Source organism: Cottoperca gobio, chromosome 18 (assembly GCF_900634415.1).
Source record: "Cottoperca gobio chromosome 18, fCotGob3.1, whole genome shotgun sequence".
Classification (NCBI taxonomy): Eukaryota; Metazoa; Chordata; class Actinopteri; order Perciformes; family Bovichtidae; genus Cottoperca; species Cottoperca gobio.
Window position 1 is genome coordinate 12,040,476 of NC_041372.1, and position 14,739 is coordinate 12,055,214.

The following is a 14,739-nucleotide window of genomic DNA, read 5'->3' on the forward strand; positions in this document are numbered from 1 at the left end:
AGGAAAAGTTGAAGCAAATCTCCACAAGCACACCACACACACACACACACACACACACACACACACACACACAACACACACACACACTCCGCAGGAACACAGATTAACACTCAGTCCTGTCAGAAAACCCGAAGATTAATAATGGACCTGCAATTTGAGGTGTGTGTGTGTGGTGTGTGTGTGTCTAGCTCAGCAGGTTATTAATGGAGCGCTCCTGTGGAGGTCTCACTGAGATTGTCACCGCTGCTCCCCAACACCACCGCCTGTGGATAACACGCGCACAAAATCACAATCATTTCTGCACTGCTTGAGTAGAAGCACACACTCAAAAGCCATTACAACAGACCCTCTGTCTTGTACTGCAGTTGGCACACACACACACACACACACACACACCCTCCAACACACAACAGCTTCCCGCAGCCACTCAGACATCCACTTATGTTGCTGATGGAAGCTTTGCTCAAAGATGATTGTTTAAAAGAAAGAAAAAAAACCACCCGATTTTGACAAAAGGAGCATCTTTGTTTTAACTTTGTTCCCACGCATCCAAATATTTCCCTCCTGTAGGAAGATGGTTTATTAATAGGATTACAGAGGAATCAAATTCAAGAAAACCTTGAGTCATGTTTAATACATTTGACATGCACTGTACCTTCCTTTTCAAAACACTCGGCTAGTTAAATAAATCTGGCAGACAGCTGCGATTGGGGGCGTCGACCTGACAACCCTAATAAACAAACGCTCTCACAGATTCCACTTTAATGGCACGAGATATAAAATGCACAGAAACATCTGCCGAGATAACACTTTATGTGACATGTCCTGGTTGCGTATCCATCCGTCTGCGCCGTGCCTCCCCTCCCTCCCTCACACACAGAAGCATGAGCATCCATCTCCTGAGCGTCTCATGTTGTCCTCGTTCTCTCTCCACAGCAACCCAACATCAAGCAGAAGTTTGTCGCCTTGCTGAAAAGGTTTAAAGTCACTGATGAGGTAGGTGCTTCAGCTTTTATCACACACTTCCACATTCAGAGCGTGTATTTGCTTCAGAGGTCGCTGCTGAAGTCGACATGTATTCCCGAGGTAGCTTTGAAGACACAGAGAGGTGTGTGTGGGAGAGATGTGGCAGAACAACTGAGAATCAGCTGAAACGGTAAACATTGTGGAATTAAAATAGAACAGAAATGTGTTTTATGTGATTCTGGAGTCATTGCACCAGAAGGTGGGTGTTTGATCTCACACTGCTCACACATCTGAAAGAAAGAGAGAGCTATATATATATATTTTTTTTAATATTTATTTATTTATTTATTTATTTATATATATTTATATTTATATTTATATATATATTTATATAAAAACTATATATATATTTATATAAAAACTATATATATATTTATATAAAAACTATATATATATATATTTATATAAAAACTATATATATATTTATATAAAAACTATATATATATTTATATAAAAACTATATATATATTTATATAAAAACTATATATATATTTAGTTTTTTATATATATATTTTTTAATATATATTTATATATATTAAAATATATTACAATTTTATATATATTAAAAAATAATAATAATAAAAGAATTTGAGAAAAGAAAATATATATTCTATTTTTTCAAATTCTTTTAATATTATTATTCTTTAATAACTCATTAGTTCTGTATTTCTTTGCTTTTGCCCGTAGCTTGATCTCTCCTGTCCCGTCGGTTTTAATTCTATCATCTGGTTGTAAAAACAGTTGCAGAGCCTCGTGGCTAAATGTTGATGTCAACAGGAAAAGCTGTTTTTATAGCGTCTATATGTGTAAACAGAGCTGATCAGAGCTGCATGGCCAGTTTGTACACTCGGTCACGCGTCTCTGTGTCTCGTCTAGGTCGGTTTTGGCCTGGAGCATGTGTCGAGGGAGCAGATCCAGGAGGTGGAGGAGGATCTGGACGAGCTCTACGACAGCCTGGAGATGTACAACCCCAGCGACAGTGGGCCGGAGATGGAGGAGACCGACAGCATCCTCAGCACGCCCAAACCTAAGCTAAGGTAGCAGCGCGGACACAGATCATAGTCTCTAGAGTAGACGTATGCACCGCTTCACCTACACTTTGGTGCAGCACGCTTGACATGCAAACACTTATAGGACTCACCGTTGACAATTCAGAGCTCCCTCTGCTGGTGGAAACTGCTCGTTGTAGTCATATATTAAAGTTTATTTGAGGTTTACATGAACCAGAATGAGAAAAAGGCATGACAGTCACAGATAATCTATTTTTAAATGCCTCGTCTAACTTATTTCTAGTCCTTTTCTTGTGATCTCGGTCCCAATTTTGCCTCAAAATATTCAAATAAAGCAAAGGAGCAATATAAATAAATGTGGCTCTGACGGCTCTTTTCTACTTCCTGTTTCTTTGTGCCTGTCAAAGCGCTGTTCAGGTTTATTAAAGGCCTAAACACATTTTGTTTTCCTCTGTCTCTGTCTCGTTCAGGCCCTTCTTCGAGGGAATGTCCCAGTCCAGCTCCCAGACGGAGATCGGCAGTCTGAACAGCAAAGGCAGTTTGGGTCGAGACACTTTCAGCCCGGTGAGTAACTCCGATCCACGAGGAAGCAGCAGCTGCGGCATCAGCAGGAATTTCACTTATGTGAGCTGTGGGGCGTTCGTGTGGCGCTCCAGAAAACCTGAGTGCAGTAAAACTTTATTGTTCCCGAAGGACGTGTGAATTTGGACTAGAGTTCAAACGACCTCGGTCACAGGTGCAATACACACACATGCACACCTATGACCGTGTTGCACCTTAACCTTAAACATTATTAATAAATGAAGCAATCCGAGAAGGAATAAATGCAACATGTGACTCTGCATCGACGGCGTAGACTTCCAGAATCTGTAGCCGGTGAGAATAGCCCAGCAGGTGCACATACAAACATTTCAGAAACGTTTCCGTAATGGAGCAGAAATCCAATAGCTCTTTGACGGGCGCCATCTGCTCGATTTAAAAAGTGTTTAATCTCGCCGAGCTGAATGGATTCAAACTGCTGCAGTTCCTTCCTTCACAGTAATGCTGCAGTGAGCCTTTTAGGGTCGGGACCGGTGTTTGCACACTTCCCAAAAAGATGTTTCTAGTGGAAACGTCTGCTTTCGTTTCAGTAAAGATCTTTTGGAGATCACTGCTGTTGTGTTCGATGGTTGAGATGTTTCCTTTCTTTTCCGTCGCTGCATAATGACTTTTTATGGAGTGACTCTCGAGTCTCATTAAGTCCGTCTGCTGACTGCCGCTCCCTCGTCTCTCCAGCAGGGGGAGCAGCCTCCTATAGAGAAGATGAAGCTCTCTCGCAGCCGCAACCTGGAGGAGGCCCTGTCTGAGACCGACACTCTGGTATGACTCGTATCGTGTGTGTGTGTGTGTGTGTGTGTGTGTGTGTGTGTGTGAAGGAGAGAGAGTTAATGATCTTTGTTAATGTCCCTCCGAGGGGAGATTCGCTAAGTGAGACAGATCGAGAGCGACGGAGGGAACAGAAGAAAGGGTGTCGGAGAAGATGGCTTTAGGATTGCCAGTATCTCCTTTGTCTGACACAGACAGTCTCTCAATGTGTGTGTGTGTGTGTGTGTGTGTGTGTGTGTGTGTGTTTAGGAGCTAACGGATCAGGAGCTGTTCGCTGAGGTGGGCCCCTACATCACGGTGTCGGTGGCAGAGAAACCCCGTACACCTCTGAAAAGCAGCAAAAGTGAAACCCAGGCAATGCCGTCTCCAAGGTAACACATTACAAAAGACACAAGAGGACAAACTGTGAGATTGTTTTTGTTTAATTTGAATATTTGTAATGCATTTATGTTTGTAATTAACATTATGAGTTAATACCTTTTGAATATTGTGGAGCTCCATGATGCCATTTAACCGCGCTGTGTGTGTCTTCCCTCAGGATGGACGGAGGCCACACGCCCAGACAGAAGCGCATCAGCACTCCCATGAAGGAGAGGCAGCTGTCCAAACCTTTGAGTGAACGGACCAACAGCTCCGACTCGGAGAGATCCCCGGAGCTGGGACACAGCACGCCGGTAACGTCTCCTCCTTTCCACCATCGTATCACAAGCTACGGCGTCATTTTAACCGAGCATACGGACATAAATGATCCCGCTGTTTCTTTATTAAAAATGTAAAAAGCTGCCTTTGTTCTGCGTCCTCCTCATTTAGAGTTTCCCTAAAGTGAAGAACACAAATGCATCGTGATGATCTATGACTCGCCTGGAGCTCAGACATGAATTATTTATTTGCTGATGAGTCATCTGAAGAGTAAATGTGTTGCTGTAGGGGAGTTCATGTGTGTGTGTGTGTGTGTGTGTGTGTGTGTGTGTGTGTGTGTGTGTGTGTGTGTGTGTGTGTGTGTGTGTGTGTGGTGTGTGTGTGTGTAGCTCCTCAGGAAGGTAGTGTACGACCAGCTGAACCAGATTCTGTTGTCGGACTCTGGGCTCCCAGAGAGCCTGATCTTGGTCAACGGCACCGACTGGCAGGGGCAGGTAAGTGTGTGTGTGTGTGCAAAGCATTTCCCCAATAACATTGGGTGCAGGCCCTTTTTCCCCATGCATCTTACTCTGTGTGTGTGTGTGTGTGTGTGTGTGTGTGTGTGTGTGTGTGTTGCAGTATGTTGTAGAGCAGCTGCAGGTCCAGAGACTCAAGCAGTGCAGAAATGATTGTGATTTTGTGCGCGTGTTATCCACAGGCGGTGGTGTTGGGGAGCAGCGGTGACAATCTCAGTGAGACCTCCACAGGAGCGCTCCATTAATAACCTGCTGAGCTAGACACACACACACACACACACACACACACACACACACACACACACACCTCAAATTGCAGGTCCATTATAATCTTCAGGGTTTCTGACAGGACTGAGTGTTAATCTGTGTTCCTGCGGAGTGTGTGTGTGTGTGTGTGTGTGTGTGTGTGTGTGTGTGTGTGTGTGTGTGTGTGTGTGCTTGTGGAGATTTGCTTCAACGTTTTCCTCCTATCAAATAGGCTGGAATTACATGTATCGAACGTGAGAGGAAGAAAACGGATTTATAAAAAAGAAAGTAACAACAGAAGAGGGAGGGAGGAGGGAGGGAGGAGGGAGGGAGGAGGGAGGAGGGAGGGAGGGAGGAGGAGAGGTTGAATGAGGTGAGGCAAGAGGCCGATGAGGACGAGGGCTGGAGAGTCGAGTCGAATCAAATTCATTTGAAAAATGATTTTTCACAAAGCGAATTGCTTTACAGACACACAAAAGGTACAGATAGAAAACAGATAGATGAGGGAGGGAGGGAGGGAGGGAGGGGGTGGATGAGGTGAGAGAAGTGTTTCTTACTCTGGTGATGGCGGCATTGGAAGGGAGCTTGCGCCTCGGCTTCTTCTTCCTCACCTCATCTTCTTCGTCAAATAGATACTGAGAGAGACGGAGAGGTTAACTCTGGGTTATTATAACTTGGGTTTTAAAACATAAAGGCGATATTCTTCTTATTCTTCTTCTTCTTCTTCTTCTACTGTCAACAAATTCTATTAAAAGACCAAAAGCAACAATGAGTTGATCCGACTAACTAAGTCTGTGAGCTTCCACTGTTGTACTTGGTGACATGGGCAACGCATCCTCTGTAATCCAATCCACAAACAGCACAGTGTCCGGGTGCAGCAGATAAGCACTACTGCAAATGTAGGCGTATTAATCCACAGCTTAAAATAGTCCCCCAACAAAAGCATCATTTACTCTTGTTTGAGTAGCGGGCTCATAGAAGCTTCAGTGCCCAGCTGTTGTGTACTGAAGCACGAGTCTTTTATAAGAAACTATATGTTTGGGAGCCATTTTTATTTGATCTTTTCATCTTCTCTAAAGCTTCTACACCCGTCGAACTTTTCTTTTCAAGCAAATCACTTGGTGACTGTATCGTTATGATGATCAGAACTACACAAACACAATCCTAATTATAAACCAGCAGTGACAGATGTGTCTCGTCTCACTGCAGACGCTTCTGTGTGTTTAAACACATCCAAAAACACACCTGTCCGTGAATGGGGTCGTCGCTGCCTTCCTGTTCTGACGAGTAGCTCTCTTCCTCCTCTTCGGAGTAGTTGTCGATGTCTGGAGAGCGATCTGCAGAGACAGAGGACAGTTGAGGGGAGGAGGACAGACGCAGAGAGGAGAGAGGGGACAGCTGTGGCGAGATGACGGGCTCACCAGACATCTTTGCTTTGGGTCCCTCGTGGTCGATGGGCTGGCTGGACAGAGAGTAGACTCTGATCTCAGCGACGGGCACCGAGGCGTCCTTCAGCTGGCTGTGGAGCCCGAGGACCTGGGCCCCCTCGCTCGGGTGCTGCATCACCTGGACGTAGAAAATGGAAACAAGGTAATTATCGAAGGGGGGGGAAAGAAAAAAGGATTCATAAACGTCTACCTCCTGCACACAGCAGCGATAAACACTGCACTTGATTTAAACAGCTTTAAGGGAAAGGAGGAGGAAGAGAGACACACGAGCGAGAAGAAGTGAGGACAGACGACAATCACATGTTGAGAAGAGGAAGGGAAACGAGGCTGAAGGAGATACGAGGCAAACAAAGCCATTTCTCTGCAGCAAACAGCGGCATCACGTCTCCTGTGTGTGTGTGTGTGTGTGTGCATCTAATGGAGTGACATCCAGCCTCTCTCAGCAGTCCAGTCACACTCGCAGAGTTAATGAAGTCTGAGCAGCTTCTTATGGAGACAGCCTGAGCCACACATTAAAGAGGAGACCTTACTGCTGTACGTCCATACGCTTGGCTGAGGTTCAGCTAACCTGCTGCTAGCTCAAAGCTTTCTGCAGCCGCTCATTTTAACCGATAAATTAATTTTAGACCCCGTCATTCTCACATGTATTCCTCGTAAAATAATATTCTTTAGCGATGACTTTATGGTGCTCGTAAAAGTAACAGCCAGTTTTAACATTAGAGGATTTCCATGAGGATTTCCCTCCCCCGGTGACTTCACACACCTGAAACTAGCTGGATTCATGAGCACATGGGTGTAAAATATATCCTGCTGTCGGGCGCATCACTTTACCGCCATGTTCACGCTCACACAGAGCGCCGGTCGCTGTGAAATGGCTCACCAATCTGCACCCACAGCGGAGGTTTGTAGGAGAAACTCGAGCTGGATCGTCGATTGAGTCATTCGGAAGGAAATGAATCAACTATTTTGGAAATCGTTTGTCAAGCAAAAGTGCTGCTTCAAGCTTTTCAAATCTGAGGAACTGCTGCTTGTTTTCAAATCATATAAATAGTTTTTGGGGGCTTTTGGTCTGGATAAAACAGTCACTCTGTGCCAGCTCGGGTTTCTAGGCAGAGCATGCAGCAGTTCATCCTGACGAGTCGGTGGAAAACTACACGTTGTATTAAAGAAGCGCCATCAGAACGACATTTCTTCGTGACTTCTGACGGGACTCTCGGAACTGAGAACCCGAGCGTGTCCGCGTCACACAAACAGCTCTTGGGCAGAGTTCAGACTTCCTCTGCGCCTGTGAAGGGAATGAGTTTGAGCCCATCATGCGGACGAGTCTGCACTCGTGTCCTTTGCCCTCTGCGAAGCACAACCTGTCTACCGAAAGAGCTTCATGAACACAGTTGGACTTTATTTTACATTCAGAGGCCGCCTGGGACCGGCAGCAGGCCAAAGACTGAGCAACAGAATAGTCTTGAGTTTGGATGAAGGTGACACGAAGGTCAGCGCTGAGAAAAAGCTTCCGAATGATAAAAAGGAGAAACACGCAAGAATGGACCTTACCTCGGCCATGTTGATGAGTCCCAGGGCGAGGGTCTTGTAGCCCAGGATGGTCCGGTTCTTGTATCGCTTCCGCCGCTGCAGCATGATCTGAAGCTTGTTGGCGTCCCTCTTCAGGAAGTGCGGGTACTGCGGGGTACAAATACACATAAGTGCACGCACAGAAGCCGACAGAGCGATGACTTTTGTCTCCTAGGTCGTGATAATCAGGCCGATCGTTGCGCAACGCGTTCACACCCGCCAACCCGTCTTCCACCTAGTCACATCCTCACTGGGACATAACCCATCATTAAGGATCTTTTAAGGGTTTTAATAGGCTTCCTCTGCGCTGCTGCTGCTGCTGGAGAAAGTTAAATGTATAATGTATAATGTCTGGCTCGCTGCACTCGCTGAGATCCAGAGAGAGAAACTCCCTGACCTTTCAGCAGCATTTAGAAACATGGAAATTGGAAAGGATGATTTAGAGCAGAAGAAACCCTGCTGGGAATCACATTAACGTGCTCGGCCTGAATGCACCGAGGTAGTGGGTGTAGGACGCTGCGCGAGTGCACGCTCGGGTCTAATGCTGCACGTTTCTGTTGGATGAAAGAAGGACAAGATCAAAGTTTCCGTGAGCTTTTGACTGACAGGCACCCGACCCCACTGAACCTTTGTCTTTACCTGCAGGGAGAAGGTGAGCTGCAGGTCGGTCTCCGTCAGTCCCGCCGAGGACAGCAGGATCTCGTTGGAGCGCAGGATCCGCTTGGAGCCCTGAGTGGGCCACAGAAAGGAGGAGGAAAAAGAATTAAAACCGCTTTAAGTGTTTTACGTGCGAGGAACAGCAGATTATTTATTGGTTTACTGAGATGAGACAAGATGGAGATGGTGAAAAGTGAAAACAAGCCAAGGAGCAGAAACTGGGAGCGGAGCCACAGAATTAAAGGGGAATTTAAACGTCTTAAATTGTCTTGTGACAAAAGAAACACAAGCAATGTGTTGTTTTTCTTCAATTATCGACAGGATGGAGATGAGGGAGAACACAGAGAGCCGGTGCTGGTTTAACGGTGAACTTTATTCGTTCCTTTTGGTTAGTTTTCAGTGTCCGACGATGGATCCATCTCGTACCTGCAGTTTGACGGCGATGACCACGGAGGTGAGGTCTTTATCCAGCTCCTTCAGCATGATCAGCTTCTTCAGAGTCAGGTTGAACAGCCTGTAGACAAAACACAAGGACACTTGGATTAGAAGACATCCTGCTGCTTTCCCCCGATTCTTAAGCAACATGATCGCCATCAGTGGTCCGTTTGTTCCCTGCGGAGCTGAGCCGCCAGCTTCAGCCAACAAGCTCTGAAAACATCTTTCTTTTATTAGCTCGGCCACGGAGGTTATGTTTTCGGTTCGGTTTGATGGTTTCTTTTGGAAGGGTGTCGCATGGGTCACAGGGCGGACACATTGTTACATTATTTTTCACTTATGGAAGCGGCGTTGGCGGAGGTCTGCGCTCTCCAAGTGCCCTTCTAGTTGTTGTGTGTTTGTTTCTGATTGAAGATGCATGAAGAGCTTTGCTGGGGAGTCACTGCGTGTTATTGCAACGGCATGTAAGAGCATAAAAAAGCACCAGCTCATGTCATTCTGCTTCATTTCCACTTTCTGTCTCTCCAGCGGACCATCAAATAAAAGCACAAATAAAATCAAGAGTGACTCGAAAAGGCCTTTTTATAGCTTTGTGTTTTAAGCTGTTAAAAAAAGATTCAATTACGGCCCCGATAGGATTGGAAATGTTTTGCTATTCTTACAACTGAAGCCAACACAAACACATAACACATTGACGCGGCCTTCAATTTGAGAACTGTGAGGAAAAAAGCTTGTGTGCGTACGATGTGCACACTTTACCAAAACCCTTAAAGGAATATTTCCTCCACAAAATGTCAACTGCACAAGCTGAGCATGCGGGGAGAGGTATTGATATACAAATGGTCATATTGTGGGTGAAGTATTTCTCTAACACACACACACACACACACACAAACTGCCCACTACGGTAGGTAAATACAAGGTACACACACAGAAACACATACAAGACTAGAAGCACTTAAAGAACTGAAATGGATTCAGAGAAAAGACACACACACACACACACACACACACACACACACACACACACACACACACACACACACACACACACACACACACACACACACACACACACACACACACACACACACACACACACACACACACACACACACACACACACACACACACACACAGAGCAGCTGTGCAGCCAGGGGTCAGTGTGTTCAATAATTCATCACTTGGGGCTTTAGAGACAGAAAGTGAACCACTAAAATAGAGCTGCAGGGGCTGCCTGGAGGGATTCAGAGAGATAGTGAGAAAACAAAAGAGAAAATACAGATAGATATAGAATATTCTGTGAAAGAATGACGTGCAGGAAAAAGACAGACAGGCTGACAAAGGACCCAGACAGAGAAAAGGAGAAGAGAGACACAGGGAGGGAAGAGACGCCGATGAATACAGAGAGCAAGCCAGACAAGAAAGAACAGAGAGGGGGGAGCAGGAGAGATGTAGGGGCATGTCAACAGAGAGACATCTGAAAGAGGCTGACACAATGTGTGAGTAAGAGATTAACTGTCGGACAAAGGAAAAAAAATACTATTATATTCAAAAGAGGAGAATACAACACGCATTCGTCATATTTAACTACAAGGGCCCATGTACTGTACATAAAGCAGCTAAAGAAAACCAATAGATCAGCAGTAAAGGCCCAGTTATTAGGACTTTACTAATATCACTGTGATTTGTGTGACTGAACAAAAAGAGAAAAAGAAATCCACATGATCAAAAATGAAAAGCGACCAAGCTCTACTTAGATCAGTAGTCCAGGCAGGACAGGGAGAAGTGCTGATACACGGGTATACACACTGAAACTTCTAATGCAACCTTGAATAACAACTATAAAGATTAAAGGCAGACACACCTCTCCTCGCCCTCCACTGCCTCTCATCTCACCTGGACCTTCCCTCCACTCGCTGCCTTTCATCTTCCTTTCCCCGCTTCCATCCCAACGCTCAAAAATGGACATGTGCCCCGACTGCTGATGCAACCACTGTAACACTCCTGCTCGGCCCCAAGGCTTCCTGCACCAGATCAAATTGTGCCAGGGGGAAGCTGAACCTATGAATAAAAACAAATCAATTTCTTCTCCTCTGATAGAAAGAAACGGGGGGGGGGGGGGGGGGGGGCAAGCTTTTGCTTACACCTGCTGGATCTGAGTGGAGTGGATCAAGGTGGAGAGGAGGCCGAAGAGGCCGGGTGCCAGGGCTCGATTTGGGATGAGACTGAAGCGCGTGAGGTAAGCCATTAGGGGGGGAATGGATGGGGCAGAAGGGGTGAGACGGTCAGACTGGAAGACAGCCACGCTTGCAGGTGAACTGGAAGGTGTGGCTTTGGCACTGTTGCGTTCCAAAATCAAGCGTTTCAGACAAAAGTGTGAAAACGGCTACATTCAGGCAGGCAGTACGAGAAAAATAATGTGTTTTTTAAACATTAAAAGCATGTAAACATGTTGTAGTGGAAACCTTAAATACAAGTATGAATGTGAAAATGAACATGAGATGTGCCCTTTAAAAGGAGAAAGGATAAAGGTCAAAAACAGACCTTTAAAAAGCCAACTTCACATAAAGAAATGCAGCAAATCCTTCAACTGAGAGGCTGAAACAAGAGGATGTCTTTGACAAAATCACTTAAAAACGATAACTCAATCGTCAATCGATTGTTTAAATTTGAGCCCATGTCTCAGCGGATTACATCCCTTACACTGTAACACTTCTTTCAAGGGGGGGGGATCTAAGAGGACGTTTTGTATGATGTCAATCTTGGCAGCTGGCGCACATCAGAAGGAGATCATTGGTCTGTACCTGCTCGGTAGCGTTCCGCTCACAGAGTGCGATCAATCACAGAGCTGACGAGACACTGATGTTTATGACACCGCCGGGGACTTCATCTTCGGACATCATAGCTGTAGGTTATGGCTTCTGGAGGGTCCTAAAACTCCTCGAGCCCCGAGGGTGATAAATCAAAACTAAAACGAGATGTCACACCGATGGTGCTCGCTGATGGTGCTCAAATCTACACAGCATCAAGCTAGAACTCTAAGAACCTGTAAATGTGCTGCAGCGATGGAGAAAACCTGTCTCTTAATCAACTGCTCAGTGGATTAGTACTTGCATGATACAACAAATTCAAAATCCCCCCCTTGAGATACACACTGGGAGTAAATAGACGAGCTGTACTTCATAGTTGCTCAGTAAATGGATGCAAGTGCCGGTGGGAATTGTGCATTACTACCTCTGTACTCGGCTGTAACACAAGCCTTCCATTAGAGCGTCGTGCTGGGTTTGCGTTGCACTCGGTCTCTTCCACTATTAGGTTAAGGATCACACATCTTCTTAAAACAGCTACGACTATTAGCCGCACGACAAAGAAACATTACGATAGGAGTGGAAACGATGGTCCTGAGACGCTTAACTACTGTAAAGATCCCTCCTGGATGAGACATTTAGCCAAATGCTTAAAATAAAACAGCTCCACCCTCGACTGCCACATAGTCACAGCACTCTCCGCTCCAGTTCTCACTTCTCTGGCCCGTCTCCTTGACGGTCACTGCACATTATTATCAATCTCAACAAATGAACAGACAAGAGTGAAAAACACACCAAAGTGTGACGGCAAGGAGCCGTACAGGAACTAGGAAACAACACCTTCGATTGTTCAGAAAGGAATGGGAAAATGGGGCGCACGGCGTCGATTTGTCTTGCACAAATAATAACAATTCTGCTGCTACACTGAAACAGCTGGGATATAATTATAGGCTGCAATGCATAATGGGAAACACAACAAACCAATTTGTCTTTTAGGGATTCTCACTATGCCAGGATGTTGATTAATACCCAAAAGGATCTACGTTTAGCGCTGTAGTTTTTAGCGAGCGTGACTCAAACAGGAGTAAATGCATTTATTTGGGGACTACTTTCAGTGGCGGATCAATACACAATTTGTTATCTAGAGAGTAGTTCTGACAGCTGAAACAGCGTATGTACGATTTGGGCCGCAACTAACAATTAATTGAATTATCGATGCCCGTCACAGTATCCCATCCATCGGTCTCTAAATAGATATATAGTGAATGTGAGATCAGAGGAACAGCTTTCCTGTTCCAGTGTGCTCGACGACACATGATCGATATCGATAATGTCTGGAGCAAGCCGCAGCCCCCACAAGTGAACGTTAAAGCCGATGTGGAAGTGCCTCAAGTTGCAGTTCCTCTAATGGCTGCTGGCTATAAAATGCATTACTGTGTTGACACATTATTCCTCACAACACATTAGTTTCACTTCTTCTAATTTCGCTCTAGTTCCAATGAAGTTTACTGCAGGAGTGCACAATACATTATCGTCTCAGCCAAACCCACGGGCTTGATTTGGATTTTGTTTTGTTGTGTTTGTTGATTCAAACAGCTGGGAACATGACAACAATGAGGATATCAGGCTTTGAAAACCTCCTTCACAAACAGGTACAAGACGACTCTTACGTTGTCGTCTTGGTGTTGGTGTGTGTGGAGAGGAACAGTGTGTTCTTTATGGACCAACTGGAGAAGACCTCCTGTCTGACTCACCACCACTAAATAAATGTTTAATGCCCCTCTGGCTTACAAGGACACGTGTTTTCCCAGCATCCGCTTCTATTTAATGCTTTATTAGTTGAAGAGAAGAAGAAGGCTCGGGTGGATGAAAGGAGGGAGCTGACGGAGGTGGAGAACGGCTCAATAATGTCGGTGGGAAGACCGACCTCTGACATTCTGGAAAGGTCAGTCTTCAAAGGAAGACAACACATCTGTCAAAGACGGCAAATGCACACACACACACACACACACACACACACACACACACACACACACACACACACACACACACACACACACACACACACACACACACACACACACACACACACACACACACGATTTATCTGTCGTGTTTTCCAATTTATTGATTAATGTTTAGTGTGTAAAAAATAAAATGGTTGCACATCTCAAAAAGAACATCAGGAAAAAGTATTGAATATCAAAAATGTGTGAAAAACTCGGCAGAAACTTCAAACATTTGAGAAGATAGAACCAGCCAATGTTGTTGCTTGATGATTAAGAGTTCATCAAAATGTTGACGATGAATTTCCTGCCAAGCAACTAATCCAGTCATTGACTCATCACTTCAGCGCCGGGTGAGTTTAAACTACAGACGGAGGCTCGCCAAAAGAACGAAGCGTTTGATTTCCTCATGATGCAAATGATGAGAAATGTAAGAATACAAACGTCGAGACATTTGGAGATCACAGAACAATGAACGTCTAAATCAGGGGTCTTCAACGTTTTTCAGACCAAGGACCCCCAAACTGGTGCAGCATGGAGCAGGGACCCCCTACTGCAGCGGTATTCAAACAAGGGGGGGTGAATGTGCAAAGAAATTAATATATTTTTCATTGAAAACATTTGCTTCATCTACAAACAATTTCCTGTTGAAGACCTGTGGTGTGTGTGTGACTGCCTGTGGCTTTAAGGAGGAAGGTGCCTCTGGTTCCCTTGACAGTCAGTCACGGGGGGTGTGACCTTGCCGTGTCATAAAAGCCAGACAACATGCCATTTACACAGCACAGAGGGAAAACGATCCTCCCACCGACCTTCACGCTTCGCACTCTATTTCCGTCCCTCAGCTTTTCACCTTTAATAATCTTAACTTCCCGACTCAATACGTCCCTTTATCCTCACTTCTTTTATCCTTCCCCTCATCGCCCGTCTTCTTCCTCTCCTTCGCCGCCCTAACGTAACGGTAACTCTTCTCACCACGCCCCCACCTCCTCTCTTAAATAACGTGGCGTCCCTCT

The 14,739-nt window shown here is 45.3% G+C and overlaps 2 protein-coding genes across 2 annotated transcripts in view; one reads left to right on the plus strand and one right to left on the minus strand.

Annotated features, from left to right (window-relative positions):
- The first annotated feature begins 820 nt into the window (after positions 1-820).
- LOC115024007 (phosphofurin acidic cluster sorting protein 1-like) lies at positions 821-4,763 on the plus strand. Its single transcript, XM_029455380.1, has 9 exons — positions 821-833; positions 905-996; positions 1,903-2,063; positions 2,507-2,600; positions 3,312-3,395; positions 3,651-3,772; positions 3,940-4,075; positions 4,430-4,534; positions 4,659-4,763. The coding sequence occupies exons 1-9, from the start codon at positions 821-823 to the stop codon at positions 4,761-4,763; spliced, it is 912 nt and encodes a 303-aa protein (XP_029311240.1).
- A 483-nt stretch (positions 4,764-5,246) lies between these two features.
- Positions 5,247-14,739, minus strand: part of LOC115024008 (phosphofurin acidic cluster sorting protein 1-like) — a 28,359-nt gene continuing 18,866 nt past the window's right edge. Inside the window, exons 2-8 of the mRNA XM_029455381.1 lie at positions 8,902-8,989; positions 8,458-8,547; positions 7,801-7,926; positions 6,223-6,367; positions 6,047-6,138; positions 5,359-5,436; positions 5,247-5,261 (exon numbers count right to left, since the gene is read on the minus strand). Coding sequence (XP_029311241.1) covers positions 5,247-5,261; positions 5,359-5,436; positions 6,047-6,138; positions 6,223-6,367; positions 7,801-7,926; positions 8,458-8,547; positions 8,902-8,989 — 634 coding nt within the window. The remainder of the gene's footprint in view (positions 5,262-5,358; positions 5,437-6,046; positions 6,139-6,222; positions 6,368-7,800; positions 7,927-8,457; positions 8,548-8,901; positions 8,990-14,739) is intronic.